Source organism: Brachycentrus maculatus, unplaced genomic scaffold (genome assembly GCF_059751285.1).
Source record: "Brachycentrus maculatus isolate JH-2025_06_01 unplaced genomic scaffold, ASM5975128v1 h1tg000195l, whole genome shotgun sequence".
Classification (NCBI taxonomy): Eukaryota; Metazoa; Arthropoda; class Insecta; order Trichoptera; family Brachycentridae; genus Brachycentrus; species Brachycentrus maculatus.
The window spans coordinates 38,790-64,123 of record NW_028280946.1 but is presented as its reverse complement, the minus strand read 5'-3'; the positions used below and the strand labels follow the sequence as shown (position 1 = coordinate 64,123).

The window sequence follows — 25,334 nt, the reverse complement described above, 5'->3', positions numbered from 1 at the left end:
GGGTATTGTCTTTTTTTTAAGTTGCAAATATTTGAATGTTTTAAAACATTTTCGACCTTAAGCAATAAAATCTGACTGGGCAATTAGACCAATGCCGCCAGGATCAGATTACGTTTATGACACTAGGTGCTAAATTGGTGTTGTCACCGACAATTAAAATAAAAGATTTCACGCAAATGGGTATAAATTGCATGTTGTAAATTGCAAGCTTTGTCATGTATGTAGGGAGGTACTTTATTACAATAAACAACTTTTTTTATAGTTTACGAATGTCATGCTTGTTTCGGGGATTTTTACGATACTATATATATTCCATACCAAAAATCGTATGAAAATCAAATTCAGATACTTTATTTCGGTATTCTAATTAAAACTACCAATGGCTGGATTAATTCTACCGAAAAACGAAATAGGCATAAAGGGATTGTTTGTGAGCTAACCTGTCCTGCGGGAAGATGAGCGTGTTCTCGGGGCTGTAGAGGTGCGCCGTGGTGTCGGCGAGGAAGGAGCCCCACCAGGGCAGCGGGCAGCACAGGCGCGCCAGCACGGAGGCCAGCGCGGCCTGCAGGCGCGGGCCCGCGTTGCCCCCCACCACCACCAGCCAGCGCACCATGAGCGCGCACGCCGACATCGTCACATTCACCATAGGACGCTGGGCAAAATCAAAAAGGCATATCTTAAACAGAGCATTTTTCTCTCTCCGTCTTAGTCCTCATTAACACTTTGCATGACTACATACGGATCCGTGTATCATGTGTCTAGCGCATTGTTCCGCAAAGTGTGTGCCGCGGCACACTGGTGTACCGTGGTGATTAGTTGGTGTGCCGCAGAAAGTCTACTTTTGTGAAAATAACAGAATTGCTCCAAATTTTGATTGCCTGCGCCTAGTCAATGTAAACAACTGTGACATCGCAAAATTTGTAACATCAGTAAATGTCTTTTTATAGATAAATAAAAATATTAATTTTTCACAAACAAATTTAGAAAATTCAATTAACATGTAGAAGAATAAAAAAATAATTATAGCGTAAATTTGCTAGTTTAAACTAACATCAAAACATCATTAATAAATGTTTCATCTGAATATGCCAAACCACAAATAAGGCCTACTATTACTTATCAAATTATCAACGCTTACCTTGGCTAGACTATTTTCACATTCGAAGCAGATGAAGAGGAGAATGTCTGTAATTTCTTCAACAATACTTCTAAGTTTATCCGTCGACGCCTTCTTCAATAAAGCCGCAGGTGGATGCTTCTGCAAGTCTTCAAATATTGTATTTTCTATATCTTCGGAATTTCGTCTTGAAGATGCCTTGAATTTCTCCATTATTCTTTCTACTGTGTTCATCTGTTGCTGAAGCTCTAGACATTCCTAGAATGAAAACATAAATATGAATTTACATATTTTCTAAACTGTTCAAAAATCCACAAAACTTTACAAAGCTCTTTAATTCCAACATAAAAAATTTGAATATTACGAAACTCCAGGATGTTCTTATACAAAATATTAAACCATTTGAAAAAGTTAAACTCTATAAAAAGGGACTCCATAATTCTCTTCGTCTTCTAACCCTTATCCGCGCCCAATGGTGCATAGGGCACTGCATCATATTGACAGTGTTATCTTGATCGCTAATTACATGAGGGCAAGGTGATGACTCCTGCGCTTCAGGGAGCAGTCCAGGGTTATATATAATAAATATTATAGAGTAAAATCACCAATATTTAGTATCACCCCCCCCCTGGGAATTGAACCCGGAATTTCCAGCACGATAGTTAAATACGCTAACCGTTACACAACTGAGGCGGACAAAATTATCACTAATTTAAAAATTAAAACGATAGAATAATCTTTATCGGATGCCTATAAGGAGGAACTGTACAAAATAAATAAAAAGTGTAATAGGGAATTATTTTTTTAATTTGCTAATTTTAAAGTAATAAACTTTTAATGAATCAGCAGAAGATAGCTAATACATGTTTTAAACAAATTACCTGGTATGCTGATCTGACACGGGGATCAGAGTCATTTTGTTGGTCTAGATAAGCGGTCATATGGGCCGCGTTCCCTCCGGACATTTCCAAGTACGGGTCCAGAGAATCCGTTAATTTTCCTACGGCCAACCTACGTGAAAACAATTTGGGAGTATTATTACATATTTAGTTCACCAGCCCAAGATAGTATATTATAGACAGTTTATTAGTCAACTGTGTTTACCTAAATCGGCATGTTAAATCTTGGTGTAAAGATGTGAGGGTGCTTAAATGCGGTTGTTCACTGTTGGTAACCGAGTCTGCCACCTCTCCATAGAACCAACCGAGAGGTATTTTACATCTGGTAGTCGACATGTTATACCTGCCTATTGTCGTTATCTGAGAAGGGTAAATAAATTGAAATTAAAACATTTGTTATATCAGGCACATAAATATGTAGGGTTATTTAATAACTAGTCTGTTAATATTTAAATAGGAAAAATAAGACGACAATAAGAATACTTTTTGTATATCGAAAGCATTGTTAACTTTGTGGTATGGTAATATAACACTTTGTGTAATACCACTTTCAAAGTGGTATTACACAAAGTGAACGATGAATGATGAGGAGAGTATTACAATAAGAATTCATTACATCACAGAAAGAAAATAACTGTTTTGTGCCAGGATTCAAATCCAGGACTTACGATTTGTGGTCAGGTGCTTTATACAACTGAGCAGTGATCTATCCTAATAGAGAAATAAAGAAAAAAATATAGAAAGAGTATTTTTCCTATAATATGGTAAATTCAAAAGTCAGCTGATTTAGATCACTGATGGCGATATTCAGCGACAGAAAAGCCAAGTATTATTTTCTTGAATGTTTTTTGCATATTATTTGTGGCACATTTTATAAAGCATTGTAAAATAAAACTAAAACCTTGTTTTCAACCACTCTTATTTTTTATACTTTTCTTCAACCGGTTTCGATAAGAACCTTGTCGACTTCAGGGATGGATATGTACATATCCATCAATGAAGATAACGAAGTTCTTGTCGAAACCGGTTGGAGAAAAGTACCAAGTGGTTAAAAGCGAGGTTTTAGTTTTGTTTTATACAGCAAGTACTATTGTCCGATGAAAAGCAATGTAACTTCAAAAATCTTGCTAAGTTATTAATTACTTTTTAATAGTTGGTTCAAGAAATCATTTAATTATGGCACACGGGTTTCAGTAATACGGGAGAAAGATAAGTTTTATCACTTTTGTCAAAACATAGGTGGAAGATGTAAAACTAAATAAAAAGGGTTATACTTACTTTTAAATATCTACATAATGGTGGAGGTTGTATATCAGTCATGATGAGGTTCTTGGCCGAAATATCCGGTGACATGACGAGTCTTGCGCTATCGGTGTCTTCGCTAACGAGCCATATGTGGATACTGAGAGTTATTAATTCAGGACAAGCGGGGATAATCTGGAAAGAAAATTGCATAAAATATAATATTGTATTTCTTCGCTGCACTGAGTAAATTTTCCCCGACAGTAAAACTTTTTTTACAATATTACTCTTTGTTACAAAGCACTCCACTCGGTACAGAGGTATCTGGAATAAAACTAGTGGGAAAAAAATAACCAGAATAAAACAAATCAAACTCGCGGGGAAAATCAAAGAAATGAAATTAGGTGAAGAAATTAAGTTAAATAAAATTAAGTTCAGAACTTTGATTATTATGCAATAAAGTTGTACAACATGTTTCGATTATCTATAAAGTCATTAAAAATGAAAACTTTATTTATTTATTTAAAGGAATAATCAGCAAAACCTCTACTTTTAGAGGCTTGTCTGCAGGTTGGAGAGTAAGAATATGTATGTAAGTGTGAAAAATACATCACAAACACCCAGACCAATTGAAAATAAATCTTTCATGAATTTATTTTGCGATTGGCAGGAATCAAACCCCCAATGCTAGTTTCGCAGTCGAGTGTCTAGCCAAGTACGCCACAGCAGTTATTAAATATAAAATAATTATTAATAAATGGATGATGGAAGTGGGTAGATCTGAAAACGATCGCATCATCGGCTATGTTGTATTTGATTGTCTAATTAATTTTCTTTCATTATTATATTAGAAATAATTGTAAAATGTGCCCTCGGTATGGAAAAACTCATTAAGGGCACATTATTGTAATTTGTTATTATATATGATGACATGAAAATAAATAAATACATGAAAAGCAATCGTAATTTTAATATATATGATAATAATAATAATAAATAAAACCCTTATCCGCACCCCAATGGTACATAGGGCACTGTGTCATATAAACACAGTGTTATCTTGATCGTTTACACATGAAGGAAAGGTGATCAGCCCTCCGCTTCAGGTACCAGTCCATGGTAATATTGACTAAATATTACAGTGAAAAAATCACTTATATTTTATTTTACCCCCCTTGGGAATCGAACCCGGGACCTCCAGAACGGTAGCCGAGCGTGCTGACCATTACACTACGGAGGCGGACAAAAATAATATATATGATGACAATAAAAACTCAATCTGAATAGACCAAAATTCCACATAAAATTTTGGCAAAATAGGATAAAGATAATTGAAATGAATGAATATTTTTTTTAATTGATTTTCTCACCAAGTCCGTAAGTTTGATAGGATGTCCGAAGTCCAGAACCACGAAATGGCGCGCACCGGAGTGCATTCGCTTTATTACAAGAGTTTGTTGGGGCGGCTGCTGCACTAACTGTTGCCAAGGCACGGAACCATTTCCATTCTGACACTGGATAAAGGATAACGACAAACTTATTAATATAAATGCACTAAAACTTGATAATATTTAATGTAATTGATTAAAATATTGACATGAAAAATTCTGATATATATAATACTGCCATACTAAATCAAATTGCAGTAATTCTATTTTTTTTTAGAAGCTAAAATGTTGTTTATTGGCATATTTAGTTTATAGTAAATGTATTTGAAAGGCATTATCACTAGGAACTCTGTAGGATCTCTGATATGAGCATATTTGACTTACTTTACTTTTTATACAGTTGTAGTAAGACAATTGCAAGCTTAGATAATTTTTATTGTTTATAACAAAATTAAAACTAATTTGATAGTAAAAAAAAATGTTAAAAAATGTAGGGAGTATTTTTCTAAAATGGTGTTATACAAATTGTACAAAATTATTATTTATTACTATTAAGTCACACCATTATACCATTTTATTTTGATAATAAATACCTTTTTTTGTTTTTTTTTTGTTATTGTTTTTTGGTTTTTGTTTTAAACACGGGAATATTAATTTAAACATTTATAAATTTACAAAATATATTTTTACCGAAAAGTATCAACTAGTTTCCATTTTTTTTTTTACGAAAACTAGCAGCAAAATTTTGAGTCATCTTTGTCTATTTTACTACATACACGATAAAGAAGATAGAGACACTCCAATTTGACATAGTAAGGCAGAATACTGTAAGTTTGCAAGAGGACACCACAATACATATTATAAATTACAGTCTGTCAAAAGAGTAAAATTAAATAAATAACAATTGCAACCTATTTCAACAATGTCAACATCAAATCATGTTCACTTGAAAAGCACTTGGGGTAGCGTAAATGCTAAGAGTTTGTTAAAATTTAAGAAATTATAGAATAATGTCTATATTGCCATAAGAACAACACCAGCGGCTTCAATTATTTTGAGAGACTGTAATCAAGACAAACTGAATTGATATGTATAAGAAAGGAATTGAGGACAAGCATGAAATAACGAACTATTATGAAAAAGCATATCCCAAGAACACATTTGAAAAGCTCTAGAAGGGGCATGTTGTGTGTCATTTTGTGTGCCATAGAAATTTTTGAAGGGTAATTCAGAATTTGCTCAAAATGAAAAAATGACTTTTTGGTTATCGAGTGATTATCCCACGCGTGTCCTCAACTGTGATGTCCAAAGAATGAATTTCCAAATAAGAATGTTTGGAACCTTTGAGCCATCTTTATAATGTAAGGGAGAGCCGTCTGCTTCTTCAGGCCCCTTGGAACTTTCCGGTGGGATCCAAGTGGATTCGCATTCCATCAAGACACATTCCGTATTGTCATTTTGGTTAGAATCGGAGGCTACATTTTTGGCGTCTGATTCCGCAGAGGCACGGAGGTAATCGGTAAATTCTTTCGGTCCCATCAAGTCCCAAAACTAGAATTGCCAGAGGATAATGAGGATTAGTAAAGGAGTACTTAAAGGAATATTGTTAGTTTAAAACAAATATGAATTAGGCAGCCAACAAAAGTTTGCTTCATGTTTTTTTGTTTGTAATTATGATGGTATCCTTTCTGATCTGCGGTCAACAGATACCAAAAAACAAATTCCTCATCTTTTAAATGAGTTTTTTCCTTCTTATAATATCTCGCATCTTGCAAACTTGTAAGGATGGTGACTGACCGGAGCATTTCGCCGTAACATCGCTCGCGGCGAACATCAGCGAGCATCCGAAACTATGGATCGAGCGATCGGCTCGGTGTACTGACTGCCTGAATGCTCGCATCGTAACGTGTTACGTTACGACGAAATGGCTCCGGTCAGTCACCACTCTAAGGTTTCGTATAAAGGCAGCCTTTGTTATCCACAAGCATATTGTTGATAAAAAAATATGAAACTGTAGATTCAGAATAATGTCAGTTATTCTTACGGATATTGATGATTTGCAGTTAAAATGAGAGTCACAAACTTTAAATATATGGATAAGTTTTTTTTTTGTTGGGTAATAAGGTGAAGAAAAAAACAATTTAAAGGGGATCTAATAAACTCACTAAAAGAGGATATAACAGACTCGAATCGAATCATACATGGGGAAACTATCATTTGTAAATAATGAGTTATTGTTTTTGAGATCTATTGACAGCAAATCATAAAGGATACATTTGCAATGTTACACAAACAATCCGTAATAAATCTATCAGTGTATTTCATCTTAAAATTATTATTGTGATCTTAAAGCTCTTGTAATACAGTAAAAACCAGTGGCATTGGAGCATGTTAAGTAATTGAAAAGTATGAGATGGAATTGGTGATCTTACATTATTGATAATGCAGAGCTGCGCAAATTTTTACAGCTCTTTAAAAGTAGATACACATCGTAAACGAAAACAGTAACTATCTAGCATGCTGTACATAATGATACAATTAAAAATAACAAAAATCCCCACAAGCCATTACTGCACACACAATAGTTATTTACATAAAATTCAAGTTGTAAAATGAGTTAAATTAACATAAAATTTTCTGTCAACCGGCACTTTGAATAACTCACATAACATTGTGCTGCAATCGACAAAATATTTACAAACATATATTTGATTAAAAATCATTTAAACCTACTAATCATAATAATTTATCATACTACTTCTTCATTTTTAAAGAAAATCGTATCAAAGTAATAATATGCATTTTACAAATTTGTCAAAAGTGTAATTTGGTACAGAATTAAATACTGCACACAACCTGACCATATTTCACAAGAAAAACATTGTTTTTTTTTATTATAAGAGTAATTCAGAGCCCACTAATGAATGCCGAATGACCCATATGAGCACCACGGCGATTGGGATGATATAGCTCAATGTTATCTCAATTTTGTCCTTGCTTTTAACCAAGCGATATGTGATCAAGCAGCTCAGAATAAAACACAATCACCAGTTGGAAAAAAGGATATACCGAGTGATGGTCAGAGTGGGTTAGGTTACCTGCGAATGGTCGGGCGCGGGCGTGGGCAGACCCATGTGCGGTGCGCTCTCGAGCTGCGTGCCGTCCGAGGCAGAGTGACACGCCACGCGCAGTGCCATCACTTCGCCCAGCCCCGCCACGCCGCCGCCGCGCTCCCGCCACCACCAACCGCCGCTGCTCTTGCCTGGATCAGACGCAGAGCCTGCATTTATTATTGCACATTGAAAATATTTTACAATGATTAAAGAAAACACTTGTTTTATACCACTTCGGAAGTTAAACTTCCATCATTCAGGTCTGTATAATAACTAAAATATAAAATATAAAATTGTTCTAATAATAAGGAGAGGAGAAAGTTAGGGGGAGGGGGTTAGTCAAGGGGCAGAGTTTGAAAACAATGGAAAAATGGAAAGCAAAGGTGAAGAATTTTGAAACAATATATAATTTAATAAATTATTATTAGAATTTAGGTTTTTTTTGGATTTCTAAATTTTCTAAATAATTCATAATTTGGCCTTTATGTGGAGCAAGGTGTAATAATTTTAATTTATGAGAGTGGAATGAGTGATTTATATCTATTATGTGATTTGCAAATTCCAAAAAATAATTACTAACAAGACCGCTACGATGTCCTTTAATTCTAATCTTTAAATTTCTCACGGTTTGGCCTATATATTTTTTATCACAATCTCCATACGAAATTTCATAAATACCACTTTTTTGTAATATTTCTATTATATATTTTATATTATTAAAACACGGTATTTTAATTGTTAATTTTTATGAAGTAAGAGAGCAAGTAATCAAAACCACTGCTGTGGCTGGATGCTTGAAAATTGCTGTACGGAGAAATAAACACATGCTGAAAGAGAGTAAGGTGAGAATTTATAAGACCTGCATAAGACCAATCATGACATACGGCATAGAAAAAAGAGCCGATACCACGAGAACGAAAAGCCTTCTTAGAACAACCGAAATAAAGACTCTACGACCCATTGCAGGCCTAACACTTCGCGACAGAGTAAGAAACTCTGAAATAAGAAAAATCTGCGATGTCGAAGATGTTGTGCGATGGGAAAGAGAAAGAAGATGTTTCTGGAGAAATCATGTGGGAAGAGCAAGAGGTATGATAGTAGCATGATATTGATTTGGCGTTTAATTTGTAGAACTCCATTTTAATTTATGAATTAATTTTTAAACTAAACACAGATTTTTTGAGTCTATAAGTTGTATTTTATTTAAAAAAAAACACATAAAAATTAATATTGTGACAATTGTTTCGCCTAGTTATGGCATTTTCGCATAGTTATGACATTCGTTTGAAAATGCCATAGCTAGGCGAAACAATTGTCATAATATTAATTTTTAATAATTTTTTTTTTTAATAAAATACAACTTGGTAGACTCAAAAAATCTATGTTTAATTTAAAAATGAATTCATAAATTATTTGAGATATAATTTGCATTCTTGAAAAGATAAATTCTCATACCTGTATGGTTGTAAAGATCTCTCAGATCGATTTCCTGATGAGAAGTGCCCGCATTGGCTCCAGATATGTCCCCGGCTACTATGCTGGCATACGTCAGCGGCACTGAAGATGATTTCCCGAGCACTGGTGGCTCTACATCGAATATTGTAGCCTCCATCGGAAGACCGTACAGGCCAAATCTAAAGGTGAAACAACTCTGTTTATGGAAGCAGTTTGGGTGATAATCTATTAATCTATATTTCTTCTTCTACTTCTAGCCCTTATCCCCACCCAATTGTGCATAGACCCACTGAGAAAATGGGAAATCCGCATAATCGATAAACTTTGTGTTGAAGCGGAACATTATTCATTACCCAATACTTTGTACAGAAGGTAAGAATAGAAAACTTAGTTAGGATTTTTTAAACATTAATTTAAAAAAATTAACGTTATCCAAAGTTTATTACCTTCCACAATTATTATGATTATGTATTAAAAAAAAAAATCATTAAAGGCCGTAGCCAATTTGTATAAAATATATTACATGGTTTAAATATACAGTAAAACTTATATGGTTAAGATAAGTTATTTTTATGATTAAATCGGCTGTCCAAACTCAAAACACAGTAAGGGACATTTTTTTTGTAGTAGGTTTTTTTTTTGCAGTAGATTCTACTTGGTCCAAAAATGCAAAAAGAACATACTACAAAAAAAATGTACCTTACTGTGTTTTAAGTTTGGACAGCCGAAGTGTAGCTGGGGTAATAATAATAAACACAGTATGTATATAAACAGAATAAAAAGTTAAAACAGTGAATCATATCAATCACAAAAGTATAAGACTTGAAATGATCATGAAATAAAAAAAAAAGAATAAACTTTCAATTGTTTGAAATAATTGAAACTAAATAAAAGAAATAAACTTATCATTTTGGATTAATTGGTTATTGTTGTATTGTCATATTTTATATGTACAACTGAATGAATATGTTGAACCAATCTAGATGTAAACAATATTTCAGGGGTTTCGAACCAATAATATGTTTTTCTCTTTTTAAATATATTATTGGTTCGAAAAGTATTTATCTAAACAAGGATGAACATTTTAAATTTATTTATAATTAAAAATGGTCCAAATAAAAATAATTTTTACCTTTATTATGTAGGTTGGTTTAATTTCACTTTTAATTTTAACTTCTACTTTTTTTATTTCATTACTTTTTAATGTTATTAATCTTTATAACCAAATTTCTATTCTTTATATATGTAAATATAAAAAATATTAATGTAAAATATGTGTATATGTTTTTGTCTGCCTCCATACAGAAGTCGTGAGTACGCTAGGCTACCATGCTGGAGGTCGCGGGTTCGATTCCCAAGAGGGTCAAAATAAATATTAGTGATTTTTCAGTCTCATATATATTTAATATGACCCTGGACTGGTACCTGAAGCGGAAGGCTGATCACTTTTCCTTCGTGTATTTAACGATCAAGATAACACTGTTTCTATACGATGCAGTGTCCTATGTACCATTGGGTACGGTTAGATATATGTATTTAATTTGTACTTTTACTTGTTAATGTAAGCTTGTTGTGTTTTCATCAAATTGATGAAAAACAATTGAACAATTTGTATTGCATTGTATTTCATTGTTTGTGAACCATAAATAAATAGCGACAAATGTTTACCTAGATCTCAGTACAAGATGGTACGGATTGGCCAGGTCGCGCATGATGATCGCGATGTCCTTGAGCAGCTGCACGCAGATGTTGGCGGCGCGCATGTCCGTGTCGAGCGGCACGGCGCGCATGGCGAGCTGCGTGAACCAACGCAGGGAGCCCGCCGAGCGCACGGCGCCCATCAGCGGCAAGCAAAGGATCACGCTGTCCAAGATGGCCAGCTCCAGTTGGGAAGATGTCTCCTCGTCTAGGTTTTTGGCGCCCCTGATATAGGGATGAAAAAAATTAAACCCGTATTTGAATCTCATTTTTGGTCCCTAGTCTTTAAATGGAAAAATTATATAAGAGCTTTAACCTTTCCCGTACTGATCATTCAAAAATTACATGGGATCCAAAGCGAGGTACCAAAAGACCCTAATTCATATTTTTATTGAAATAACCACAACCCAACACATATATCGTAGCTCGTAACTCGCCATGTGAGTCATATATTACACGTGCATAGCCATGCGGCATCTGACAGTGGCCACCCGATAAGCGAGAGGTCAGAAATCGAGTCAAACGAAAGCGGAGTAATCTAATTGTGGTAATACCACATATATTAGAGTGAAAGATGTAACATGTTGCTAGCAGTAAAAAAATTAACATCATGATATATAAGTATTTAGAACTAGCGGTACAGACATATTGTGCTTTTTATCAAAAACAATATAGCGAAACGTTTTACGATTTGAAATTATAAAAATAAAAAAGGTAAAGCTTCCTTTAATATTATTTTTCAGATAGCAAAAAATATGGAGTAGCTTTAATAATACTAAAGTTACCAAATTAAAATTCATAAATGGGGGATTTCGTTCCTTCTGTTTGAGCGGACTAGGTTAATCTAGTTTTTTGGAATATTATCGACTCACTTTTTGTTTTTATTTAAAAAAAAACAAATAAGTATGTAGTTTTTTCTTCTTCAAATTTTATGTTCATGAAAAATGTGTATCATTAAACTTATCTTCTGAATATTATCCAGTAAAGGGTTAAACTTGTATACGAAGAAATATAAAGTGATAAAGCTTCTCAATTGAAAAATAATATACATGAATGTGTATATTGTTACGGAATTAACAATTAAGAAAAGATAATATGTATTATCAAAATTTTTGTGATAACTTAGATAGTCATATTACTTCAGATGACCTTGAGGTAATTTGTTTTAAATTATCAAAATTTATTATTTTACTATCACATAAATTGACTATTCTACACATATAATATGGAATAAGGTGGTCATATTTAAAAAAGGTTTTATACTTACTCGCTGCAGATTAATATCAATTTGATGCACTTTTTGGCAATGCTGCGTTTGGAAAGCAAAATGCAGTTTTTCACTAAAGAGGACACATTTTGTTGCAATATTTTCACACACTCAAATTGTTGATTTTCAGAGTCAGTTCTAGAACTGGAATTTTTTGTTCTGTCCTTATCAGAAGTGCCGGAATCGTCGTTCATAGTTTCCGAGTCATCGGGAGCGGCATCCGACTTGGGATTCCTGAATCTGGCTAGTCGTATAGAAACCACCCAAATGAGGAGGTCGAGAGCCGTGGATTGAGAGTCTCTATCGGAGTTAGTAGAAGCTATGCCTAACAGATTTTCTAGAAAGCCATTGGATTCCAGCATCGCGATGCGTTGAACTCTCTCCAGAGGAATATCCGTGTGCTTGTTACTTCGGACAGTTATGGAGATTTCGTGTAACCAATCGCAGCCAATATAAAATTCAACTTTCTTATTGTTGGTCGGCATCGCGAAACGTTCCACCGTGGATCCGGGGAGGGTGAACAGTTGGTCCGAGTTTTCCGAAGACTTGCTCTTCTTGGAGGATGAGATCTTTCCTTGATTCATTTCTTTGGAAGGGTCAAACAGAGTCTTTATATGTAACAGTAGCGTCCTGCCTCTGGCTTTAAACAGCCGGGGACTCGTGAGAGTCAAGGTGCCGGACTGTTGGGTCAAGTCTAATCCTTGGGATAAAGAAAGAGGTCCCGCTAAGATTTCCGCATTGTGAGCTCTGAGGTATTCCGTACTCCTGACCGGGTTTTCTACAGGACCTCTTTGTTCCGAGTCTAATAAATTAAAATCGATTTGATCATCAATTTTAGAGAAACACTTGGAAGTTTCCTTTCTATGGCCTATACAGTGTAAATGCTGTTTCAAGAGAGTGACCTGAATATTGGGAGGCGTCGGACAAGGAGAATGAAGCGTAAACCTGAGCTCCACGTGAGCTATGGACAGGCTCCACGGGAGGGTGAGTTCTAACACGTGCTCGTCCCAAGTGGAGGCGGTGTTCTGCAACCTCCAAGTCCTACTTAAATTCTGATTTTCCGTACGCGGTCTCTGAGTAGGTAACAGTTCGCACCAACAACTAGGAACTACAGCGCTATAGGCCACCACATTGTCCCCCTTCCCGCCGACTCCCGCCAACTGGACGAGGTTAACCAGGTCTTCTTCGTCTAAAGACGATTTCTGAGCGATCAAGTTGGCGTGAGCAGCGGCAGGCTGCGCGTGCTGGTCCGCCGAGCCCGGAGCGGCCTGTTGGTTCAGCCAGTTTTCCGACGTTTCTTCTTCCTCAAATTCTTCCATGGAGTCCCCTTCGTTGTCTCTCACGGCGTAGAAATGCATGGCTCCTTTCTCTGTACACGCGCAAAGCTTTTCTAAGCTGGAACAGAATGCCACAGAAGTGAATCTAGAAGAGTCCACTTTAGCCTTGGCGATGGATTCGAGAGTAGACAGCTCGAGAAGTCGCAAGGCTCCGTCTACGCCGACGGTTGCCGCTAACCCGATGCCGGAAACATTCCCTTCCAGATTAGGGAGCAAGCACACTTCTAGCGGGGTTTCGAAGTAGAAGATTTCTTTCACCAAAATGGGAGTTTCGTTAATCAAAGTAACCGCGGAGTCGAATTTCAAAGAATACATTAACAAGAAGGAAGAAGGTTCGGTTTCATCACTTTGGTATATAGTTTTAGTTACGTAACACGAAGGTTGAAGAGCGAGAACTACGAAGAGGTGGTCTCCGTCGTTGGTGGGGACGACGTGGGTGATGGCGAGGTCCTGGCGCGTGGAGAGGGCGGCGGGGAGCGCCACGCACTGCACGGCGCTGCACTCGGGCGGGGGCGCGTCCTGCAGGGCCGCCGGCTCACTCTCCGTAGACTCGTGAGATGTACTCTTGGCGGCGGTGACCTTCGCGGTAGACGGTTTACTGTATGGCACTTTCATCTTGATTCCGCTATCTTTGTATTCGTACAGAATATCCGAAATTCCTAAAAAAGGTAAGTGATTGTGATAATGGAGGTTCTCCAGTTGCTTTTCGTTAGCCGCGGCCAATTCGTCGGACATTTTTTTGAATTCCGCATTACTGTCAAATTGGCTGTACTTGGGAATGCTCATTTTCTTAGTCGGTTTGAGGGTGTAAGTTTCGAAGCCCGCATCGGTGTCGCTCGATGGGTGAATAGCGATGGGGTGTTGCATGCTACTCGGAATGTTTACGGCGGAAATGAACTCTATGGACTTTTGTAAGCTATTGCCGCTACTTGATGACTTTTTGGGTAGCATGTCGTTGACTTGGCTGACTAAGTCTTTGCTGGAGGTGCCGACCAAACTCTTGAAATCTATAACCGTGACCTGGTCGTTCAGATCGGTAACGAACGCAACCTCGGGAGACAGTTCGGGCTCATCTTCCAAGCACATGTATTTGGAGAGGTATATATCGTCGTAAATATTGGGATCTCCGCTCCGACAATTGGGATTGGCGACCCCGGCGCACTTTTTGCTTCCGCCTGATTTACCACTTGTGTTCTTGAGATTGACACACCCGTTTCCGTTAGTGAGAGGAGAAACCGTCTGAGCGCACTTCCCTTGAAAGTCGTACACTAAAAGGAAGGAACTATTCCTGACGCGGCTGTTGCTCTTGGCCTGGTTCTGATCGTTCATGGCCTTGACGGCCTGGCTCGAGTGGACCATGGCGTCGGTGGTGACGAGGCTGGAAGCGTCTTCAGAGCTGCCAGACCAGACTGGCCCGCCGGCGGTGTCGGTGTAGACGATGTTCACTCCGCACACAATGGCGGGGCGCACGCGGCACTCCCCGTCGCCGGGCTGACTCTGGTTCCCGGCGCTCGCCAGAGAACTCTTGGAACAGGGTTGTTCCTTGTTTTGGCACCTTCCTACGATCGCTAGCGATGACAATTGGAGCTCCAAACCTACAGAGAGAAATATAATTAGAGTAAACATTTAAATTCACCGATAATCCAGTAGACTCACCATTTACCGGGATCTCTTTGACCGGGAAGTGGCTTATCCGGGGTTGCAACTCGAGTCCAAAGACACAAGTTCCAAATGCGCAAATCAATGTTACATAATAACAAAGAAATATTCATTATGATTAGCTACAGGTGTAAGAAAAATATCACAAATACATATTTTATCCTAGTGAAATAGTGCGTTACTTTGTATTTTTGGATTAAGCGAGAAATTGATTTCTTGGTAAATATGCTGTATTAACTATATATTTTTACATGTCTTACCATTTTCCTTATCCAAATCTTCATCCCAAGCATTCCTTACTGTCGAATACGGTCCTTTATATTTGTTTTGTAAAATAGGTTCCTCGAAAGAAACGGTTAATTCTTGTTGTAATTTGAGTTTGCAGTCTATATTCCATATGGATACGTTCCCATTTTTTGTTCCAGTGAGAAAGATATCTCCCGAGTTGCCACGAGAAACTATAGATATACCCGGGTGGCATAGCGCCGGACTCGTGGCATAGGTAACCTGGAAACAAAGGTATAAATCAGATTTTATATTACTGCCATTACCCTGACAGTATTCGAGTGCATTGATTTAGGCCCAGAGAATTATAGATGTAGTGAAGACTTCTTAAAATTCCAATGATACGTCTCGGACATGAAATTGTCCAGCAGTCAAGTAAACAAGCGTTGTATGGTCTGATTACAGTGTTGCATACACAGAGACTGAGGCAAAACAATCCCCTTTTCCCGCTGACCCCACCCGAGCTCCTACAAGGAAAATATTGGTGCCTTTTACTCTCTTTGTGAAGTTGTGTTTACAGAAGAGGAGCAAACAGAAAAACTGATTGAAATTGTTGAAAAGAGACTTTTTTACATCTGGGAAGGATTGTTGATAGTTACCGATAGCGGGACGTTGTGCGTGTACTCGCCCTTGACCAGGGGACAGTTGGGGGAGTGGCGCTCGTGCTCGCTCCAGGGCTCGTCTGTCCGCTCCCAGCAGACGAGGCACACGAAGCACGTGAAGCACATGGCGCGGTCGTCCCCGCTCGAGGACGGCTGGTGGTAGAAGCCGGCCTGCGCCATCTGGGACGGCAGAGCCCACCTGGTGAGAGAAACAAATAAGTTATCGACTTGATTATAAATAAATGATAATAGACCATTTTTTTCTCATATCTACTAACACATTTCGGAGGGGAAAGGCAGTTCTACCTAACTAACTAACTAACCATCACGCCGCTTCTCCGCAGGGGTAGGCAGAGAGAATAGAACGCCACACCACCCTGTCTTTGCAAACATTCTTCGCCTCTTATGCACGTTCATGCATCTCCTCATACATACCCGCCGATTGTTAACGACTCCTAACCTGACCACTTTCAAGTATTTAGCATACCTGATCGTACCATGTTTTTCTCGGTCTTCCTCTGCTCCTTTTTCCAATTACATTCGCTTTATAAATTTGTTTTACCATTCTTTCCTCACTCATTCGTTCTACATGTCCAAACCATCTCAACACACCTTTCTTAATTTTATCAATAATGCTTTTCTCAGCTTTGCATTCCTTCCTTATTTCACTATTCGAACATCTATCATATATCGTTTTGTCGCACATTCTTCTGAGAGATCGCATTTCGACTGCATTCAGTCTACTTTCATCCTTCTTTTGCCAACTCCATGTTTCACTTCCATACATTAGAGTTGGAACCAGGACTCCGTTGTGCACTGCCTGTTTAGCTTCCGCTGATAGGTTTTTATTTGCTATAACTGATTTCAGTGCACCATTCACTTTGTTCCCAGAATTCACCAGCAGTACTACCTATTTGGTTGATTGATGCTTAAGAACGGGAAGGGAATTTTTATTTTCTGCGCTGGCCTCATTTCAAAGCCAGAAAATAAAGAATTACATATTAAATGTTTTATATGAATATTATGTATCAATCTCTTTCTTAAGGTCTTAATTATATGTTCATAATTATCAAATCCTGTCGCCAGCGGTCCGCAGGCGTAAAATACACCCATCCAAAATGCGTTAATTGTTTTCGTATCAGTTTGCTACAAAATATCAGATTTTAAAGAACTGCGTTTATTCAATATAAAATCACAGTAAAAAAAATGTATGAATTTATGACATTGAAAACAATGAAAAGCAAAAAATAAGTGATAATAAATTAGCATTTGAAATTCCTCTATGGATATGAAATCTACAGGCTCTACATTCTTCTCATACAACATGGCCGATAAACTCTGTTCCAAGTATAGAGTACTTAATTAATATGTGTAATGATCCAATATCACAATCTAACTAAAATACTGTATTTAAATAAATAAATACAAATAGAATATACTAGATTGGACGGGGATCAGGACCGTCAAGGCGCTGTTTAGAGCTGCCTGAGACAAGGACAATTACTCTCAAGTGATAGTCGACGCCAGGGGGACCTGACATGACACAAACAGAATAAGAAATAGAACATTAAAAAATATATATGAAGAGCAAATCCAATATATCGCTCACTCCTTTCAATAACGTCATAAATCAAAAGTTGTAAATTTTCAGTTGTGCATGTTTTCGGAATGCCCAGAAAATGTAATATATCCCAGCAAGAGGCATATTTTTAACTTAATATTTACCCGCTACAGGGCAGAAAGTGATGTTTTTGCATTTTGAAAAAAAATTATTTTTTATTTTTAATATACAAAATATTTTTCAAATATCAAGCCGTATATTTTTCAATAAACGGCTTGATATTTATTTTAAATTCATTGTATTATATTTTTAAACTTTAAAAACGTTCTCCTGAAAAATCAAGTTTTTTGATTTATGACGTTCTTGAAAGGAGTGAGCGATATCTACGGCTGCTTCTAGGATCTGATATTTTCTTTTTAAAGTTTTCAAATCGAAGCGCGTCCACTCACTTGTAGTCCATGTGCGGCCACCTCTTGAAGGTCTCCCTCCGCGCCGCCTCGGAGAACATGAGCCCCCGGTCATTGGCGTCCTGCTTGGAGCTGGCCGTGGGGGGCGGCAGTAGGTCGGCTATCCGCTGATTCAGGGCGGACGCGATGGCCAGCGCCGGCACGTGCCGGTTGTTCCTCTTCAGCTCCGACACAATGTTGCTGGCGACCAGCTTCAGCGACAGGTGCGGCAGCTCCAGACATATCGTACTCCACTAAAAACAAATCGAGCTTTAATAATGTTCCCATTACACTTGGACGGCTTGACTCTGGCAAATCTACACGACGGATTCTTCAGTTGTTTGGATACATTGCGCATGGCAATGAGGATAGCCCAGAACGACTGGTTGTGATTGGTAGCCTGGAGGGGAAGAGAGGGAGAGGAAGATCCCTCGCACGATGGACTGATCAATTTAAGACAGCAGCAGGCACCTCGGTGGTTGGAGCGTTACGAGCAGCGCAGTCAAGGGACAACTGGAGAAGACTCATTGCCCCGACAAGGGTCACAACCCTCAGTAATGAGGACTAAGACGGAGAAGAAGAGAATGAGGATATTGGAAACCGTTATATGAGATAACCAAAGATATGAGAGTTAGGTAGTAGAATACGGTTGGTTTTCTTTACAAATCTACCAGTGTTATCATTATATAAAATCCAACTACCAAAAGTTTTTTTTTTATTCTCAAAAAAGAAATCAATAATTTTCAATTCGATGAATTTTCAACCCGAGTTGAATAAAATGGAGGAATCGATAACTCAATTGACACCAAAAGAAATTTCAAATCCAATAATTTTAGCAACTTTTTTTTGCAAACTAATAGTTACAAAAATTGACAAAAATGTTAAAGCCACAACAAAATGAGAAATTTTTATTTGAAAAAAACTTAACAATACACATAAAGATGGGAATAAATTATATATGAATAATATAAAATAAAATTTACAAGACAACCTCTCATACATATAAAAGTTATTGTTGTATGTCATTTTTCTTTTTGTTTCAAGGAGTGAGAAAAAAACTTACTTTTTGCGCTTTTATTCCTTTCTTTGGCTGTTCATTTGCTTGTTCAATAGCTTCGCCCAACGCTTTGACAACTTCTCCAGAACATTCTACCGATAGTAACTCGATGCTTTGCAGACACTGGTAGAGAAGAACGGCCTGCAATATTAATATAAAAGTTTTTAAAAAAATATTCATCAAAAGCACCGGATGAAATGCAAGACTTGATTATTTGATGAATTCCAGTAGTGATCAGGTCTTTAAGAACAGTGTCCGTCGATGGTTGCTTCGCATTGGAAGGGACAAGGTAGAAAGTGATTTAATTAAAGTCCAGGTGTAATCATTTTATTGTAAAACCTTTATACTGTAAATTATTATTGTATCTCATGTATCTAATAATTTAAAATAAAAAACAAACAAAAAATAATATAAAAAAATAAAAATTGTATTAACATGTTAGTATTTTGGCTCAACACAGGCCATGCCTAAAGAGCTGTAATACATAGAGTAAATGTATCTATGAAATAAATATGTATCTATGAAATAAATAAATAAAAATAAATAAATTTAAAGGGATTTAAACGGCCATACCTCTGAGAGGAATAATTCTATTTTTACTATCTGGTCGGGATTGGATGGCTTGAGCGGCTGTTGCAGTACTGTGTGAAGGAGTAGCACTCCATTGTAATCGGAGCGAACGCCTAACCCATTACTATCCCAAAATACTATCCTATCCGACCCGGGGAGATACTGTATTCCGATTGGTCCATTTCCCTCACCTGTAAATACAAAACAGATAATAAAAAACAATATATATATTACAATCCTGATCATTACAAAATAAAAATAGAGGAGGTGAATATTTAAAAAGGAGAAATATTAAATCATCTATATTATTATTATTATAATAATTCTAACCCTTATCCGCACCTAATGGTGTACAAGGCACTACATCGTATCGATGCAGTGTGATCTTATTTGTTAATTGCATGAAGGCAAGGATACCAGTTATGTGCTTCTTATGATATTAAATAAATATGAGAGAAAATAGCCCGTATTTATTTTGACCCCCTAGCAATTGAACCCGGGAAATCCAGCGCGGAATGCAAATGCGCTTGCTACTACAGTACAGGGGCGGAGGTAAAATTGATATTAGTTAGTTAAAATTCTTAGCATTCATTGTGATTCAAATAAAAACTTTCAAACCTTGAGTTAATTCATAAACAATGGGATTGATGGGAAATGCAAAATATTGTATAGATGTTGACAAGCTGTTGACGCTGATATGAAATGAAATAGCCAGTACTTTCATGTAAATGTTTCTTTAACCATTTTAATGCCGAGATTTTTTCTAAATTGCTGAGGACTTTTTTATATGGCCCATTTCAAATTTCGTGAACATCGTAAGGGCGAAAAAAAACAGGTTTTTACAAAAAATGTATGTGAAATAATTTGGAAAAAATGTCACATATATAAAGAAAGGCTTCAGTTTTATAACATAAAATTTCCAATTATAGATGCCAGCACTGAAATTTGTATTGAAAATGTGAAATGTTCCTGTCACATGCATGCTATATTTGAAAATTTGAGGAACATGTCTGTTATTTTTCCGAATGATGTGTGTAAAAAGATCACTTAAACCAATCAGTGATATGAGTAGTCCACTTGCAAACCACGTTATGTTAAAAAATTAAGTTTTTTAGTCAATGGGGGCAATCGTTAGAAGATTAAATCTTTTACCGGTATGAGCTTTTTTTGAGAGATTTTAGAAAGTGAACTATCGATCGACATAGCCTGATTTGTATTGATTTTTTTATTTTATTTTATTCCTAACTTAACGAGTTTTGGCGGATTATGTTAGCTATGGACGTTAATATTTTTTAATTTTCTACCGATTGCTGCCATCAACTCAAAAACATGTTTTTTTTTTTAAATATAACGTGGTTTGCAAGTGGACTACTCATATGATGTAAGCTTGGTTAATATCTGGAGCTCCATATTATCATTTCAACAACTACTTCATAATAATTTATTTTATTTATTTTTAAACTTCATGTACAGAAAATAAAAAGTACATTGGCGGGCTTATTGCTAAAAAGCAATATCTTCAAAATTACAAATTGACATTTAAAAAGAAACATAAATTAACAAAGACGATAATAAGGAGGGCAAAGGAATAAGGGAGTTTAGGGAAGGAGGTAGAGGGAGGAGGTTTGATCGACAGTTAGGATTCTAATGACAGATAGTAATGTCTCAGACATTTTTAAAAGTTAATACATATTATTGTCTGATGTAATAGATTTTATCAAAAAACTAAAAAACAATTATTAACAATTAGACAAAAAAGTATTCTAGGATTCTAATGATAAATAGGTAGAATCGGGTAGCAAGTTTAAGAAAGAGAGGAGGGGTCAGGGGAGGAGGAGATGGACAGTTAGGGTTCTATGGTAAGATAATTTAAATAGGAATCAATAGCCTCGATAATATTCCCTTTATGGGGTTAAATCCGGTGTTTGCGTACAAAAAATTAAGATGTTTCAAATCATGGTGCTTTTTAATCCTGTCATATTGCAAACTACAGATTAGGACTATAGTGTGCATTAAACTGAAAAATTGCAAAGTAATAATTTCTTTTGTTATTCCAAGAAATGTATGATAACTAAACAATTTGAGCCAGTCATCTGTGATAGTGAGTACATAATGACTAATGTTTTGTAATTCGAGTGATGAGTGAACTAAAGAAATAATATAAGTGTTAAGTATATCAAATTATGATTTTGATTTCTGTAAGACCCTCAGACCGGCAGCTCCTAGAGATATACTGAGGCACTCACAAAAATATAATTTAATGGGTTTGAAACATCGGTTTATTTTTTCCAATGAATGTAATAATATACGAAAATTAAATATGTACGAAAATAATATTACGAAAAAGTCCGCCAGGAGGACTTAGAACCTTCCGCCACGAGATTTGCGTCCCGACTTCCATTTGGGAGCGCTACGATAGCTGTACTTACGCCGCGGCGGATGATACAGGGGTGTTAGGGTGGAGGACACGGCCTTCGGCGAAAATACGCAGATCGCTCCAGCGGACTGATTAAATACGAGGATAACATAAGTAATAAAGCAAGTAAGCATTACGAGCGCTATGGAACTAGCAATACACCGGTCTCTGAGGACTTGAAAATCCAACGAACAACGGAGCTAACGCCGAGTACCTGCCTCTAGTGGCGAACACTTCCAAATAGACAATTGGAGTTATATTGTCAAACCATACCTTCTTCACATTGATCTTTTCCAACGCTGAATCAAGCGCTCTTTACGTCACCGCTAACCGCAGAAGAGAATACCCCCTGTGCAGTTTATACAGTCTTGTGCGTATGTAGACGTCTCGTACATTTATTATTCATGTATTTTTATTTTAATTGTACAAATAGTATAAATATTTTTAAAATACAACTGTTTATGATATAGCATCAATACCCAATGTCTTTTATAGGGATAAATAAATTTTCATCTAAAATTGATATAAAGAAAAAAACTTAGAAAATCTGTTTTATTTTCAAAGTTTTTATCGTAAATAAATATATTTTTGAAAATATTGTTTTTGTGAAATTACTTTTCACTGTTCCAAGGTATTAAAGAGTGAAACAAGGTTATTTAGAAACGAATTGGAAACTTATAGACAGATTGAACAATTTATATAAGATAAATGAGAGAGAAAAACAATTGTGCAATATATTGAACTTTTTGATAGCAATTTTATTTTTTCATAAAGCAAACTAACTTTAGTTAAGGCAATAACCGATGAACGTGGGTTAGGTGGCCATCGGAATAGAAGGCATATTTCAACAAATTAACTGATCGGCATTTGTAAAAAAACGCAAAGTTGCAAAGAACTACGTAGCAATTTTTCACGACACGGAGTAAAACATGAACACAAAACAAAAACATCATGATAAAGCATGTACAAAATCTCCGGAGGGAAGCGCTTTTTTATACACAGGTAATTTATTCCTAAGCAACTCGAATAAACGAGACGAGGGAATGAAGAAATGGAATAATAAATGAAGTTCTTGCAAATTATAACCTTGAATACCTGATAAAGAACTTGACTGCAGAATGACTCCGGAATTGACGTCCAATACATGCACTTCACCAGATTCGGTAGATAATAATATAACATTTAAATTTGGATGGTAAATAATACTGGAAGTATTGGTATCGACGTTCAAATAGCCATCTTCTCGCAGCAACCAGGAATCATCGGCCATTATGCTTATAAATACATTTGACGGCCGCGAGAAATCGCCATTTGTTTCCACAAAGACAAATCACATATTGTAGATTGTAGAGTAGAAATAGCAAGAGACTATGGACGAGGTGCGACGATCCATAGATATTTATCATATAAATGATCGCCATACATTCAGTACTTACCGAGTAAAATGTTAATGTTCGATCAAAGTGCTCCTTCTAAAGGCTCGAAAAGGCTGGAAAACAAAAAAAAACATTCCTTTGAAATATTTTTTGAGGAATAAGCAGAATAGCATTTATATTGAAAATGGGTATTTCAATATTTCAAAATATTTAAATGCCCATAAATAAACACAATAAAAGATTTTAATTTTTCTTCCAAGACAATTGTTCTCATTTGCCAAAAAATATTGATACAAAATTGGAGGATTTTCATATTTTTCAAAAGACTAAATATAAAATTGGAGGACTTTTATAATTTTCAAAAGACTAAACGTTTTCCCGTACTCTGAAATTGTGACAATTATATTGGGACTAGTGGAAATTGTCACCAATATTGTTGTTGTCTTGCTGGAGAGATGAGTTTTGTAGTAGGCGTACTAGAAAAAATATTAGTACTGAATTTCTGAAAACTTTAATTTTACCATCGATACAAATTCACTGTATGAAAGTAAAGGGCGCATGTATTTTTTAATGCTAATTTTAACTCACATTCCCATATTAATGTTTTGATAACACATTATGCCTTTTAAAAATATATTCGTGTTTTATTTATAAAATATAATTTAAACCGTTGTGTATAAAAATCATGTGACATTTTGTAATAATACACATTTTCAGTATTGCGTGCCAAACGAAATTGTGTTACTCGGCATTATCTTTATATCTATGTTTTTTTTTCCAAAAATGATTTTAAACTCAAGGATATACTTACGCTTTACTGTGTAATTGCCAAGATTGGCGCAATTTTATATTTATTGCCCGTAATAAAGGGGGAAGTTATTTAATTGTTATTTACGTCACAAAAATGAACGAAGCATGTATTAGGTATTGAGTCATGTAATCAAAGCTTAGTGTAAGGGTTTCTAGAGTTCGGTATACCTCGTATTTGGCATTTTTATTCCTCTAATATAAGCAAATGAGTAAAGTATGAGACAAAGCAAACGACCGGCGTATAATAAAAGAGTTTTCACACAACATTACAATATTTCTCTTCCTAAAAGATAGGAATTATATGGAACTTGTGTATTTCGAAATGTTTAAATGTTAAGTATCGCGTATTCTAAGCTTGCAATATATGTTATTTATTGTACACATATTCTATTTATAAGTAATTTTACGAGATTTAAAGATACGATTCGTTCCATTAAATGGATAATATGTATTTGAAAAAATACACACACACACACTCACACTCATTTTATAAAAATAATTTAATTCACTTTTTAGACATTTAAACTTTGCCAATCATGAAATTCGTATTATTGTTCTCTATAATAAAGAGACTAAGCTCTTGTGCTTGGAGAGGGACTTACGATTATCATTTATTGTTTATATTTGTGAGTGATATAATGTATTTTCGATTAACATATACATAAGGCTTTTTTTACCAATTGATGTGCTAATTTTTTTTTAAATGAAGGAAAGTTATTGAATTTTTTGGTTCCTAAATATTTAAAGTTCTGTTGGAATTGTTTGGTAATTCATTCTGGTATTATAAAGTCATTTTGATATCTCGAAAATGAACTTTTCTTTAGATAAAAGTATTTTTCACCCTTAAATAGTAGAAGAATTATTGTTTTTTTGAAAATGGTATCGACTTTTGGGACTTAGAATATTGAAAATAATAAATTTACCGGATAGGTTTTTTTTAAACGACTTTAATGATTATTCTCTGAACTGTTTTAATAGGGCTCAAGGCGTTGTTTTAAGTTCCCCCCATTCAAAACTTGCTGTAGTAAGGAGTAAA

The 25,334-nt window shown here is 35.9% G+C and overlaps 1 protein-coding gene across 8 annotated transcripts in view; it reads right to left on the bottom strand.

Moving 5' to 3' along the window:
* The window catches only part of Bruce (BIR repeat containing ubiquitin-conjugating enzyme), a 77,575-nt gene extending 54,122 nt beyond the window's left edge, over positions 1-23,453 (bottom strand). For 4 of the 8 annotated variants that reach the window (XM_088263013.1, XM_088263014.1, XM_088263020.1 and 1 more), the window contains exons 1-17: positions 23,199-23,453; positions 19,700-19,887; positions 19,133-19,267; positions 18,073-18,323; positions 16,060-16,261; positions 15,436-15,682; positions 12,180-15,111; positions 10,883-11,137; positions 9,215-9,393; positions 7,745-7,926; positions 5,988-6,197; positions 4,629-4,772; positions 3,295-3,453; positions 2,222-2,376; positions 1,999-2,128; positions 1,139-1,375; positions 441-652 (exon numbers count right to left, since the gene is read on the bottom strand). In XM_088263013.1, coding sequence (XP_088119139.1) covers positions 441-652; positions 1,139-1,375; positions 1,999-2,128; positions 2,222-2,376; positions 3,295-3,453; positions 4,629-4,772; positions 5,988-6,197; positions 7,745-7,926; positions 9,215-9,393; positions 10,883-11,137; positions 12,180-15,111; positions 15,436-15,682; positions 16,060-16,261; positions 18,073-18,323; positions 19,133-19,267; positions 19,700-19,887; positions 23,199-23,382 — 6,002 coding nt within the window. In that variant the 5' untranslated portion in view covers positions 23,383-23,453. The remainder of the gene's footprint in view (positions 1-440; positions 653-1,138; positions 1,376-1,998; positions 2,129-2,221; positions 2,377-3,294; positions 3,454-4,628; positions 4,773-5,987; positions 6,198-7,744; positions 7,927-9,214; positions 9,394-10,882; positions 11,138-12,179; positions 15,112-15,435; positions 15,683-16,059; positions 16,262-18,072; positions 18,324-19,132; positions 19,268-19,699; positions 19,888-23,198) is intronic. The other 4 variants (XM_088263018.1, XM_088263015.1, XM_088263019.1 and 1 more) reach the window with 4 other exon arrangements.
* Positions 23,454-25,334: the final 1,881 nt, after the last annotated feature.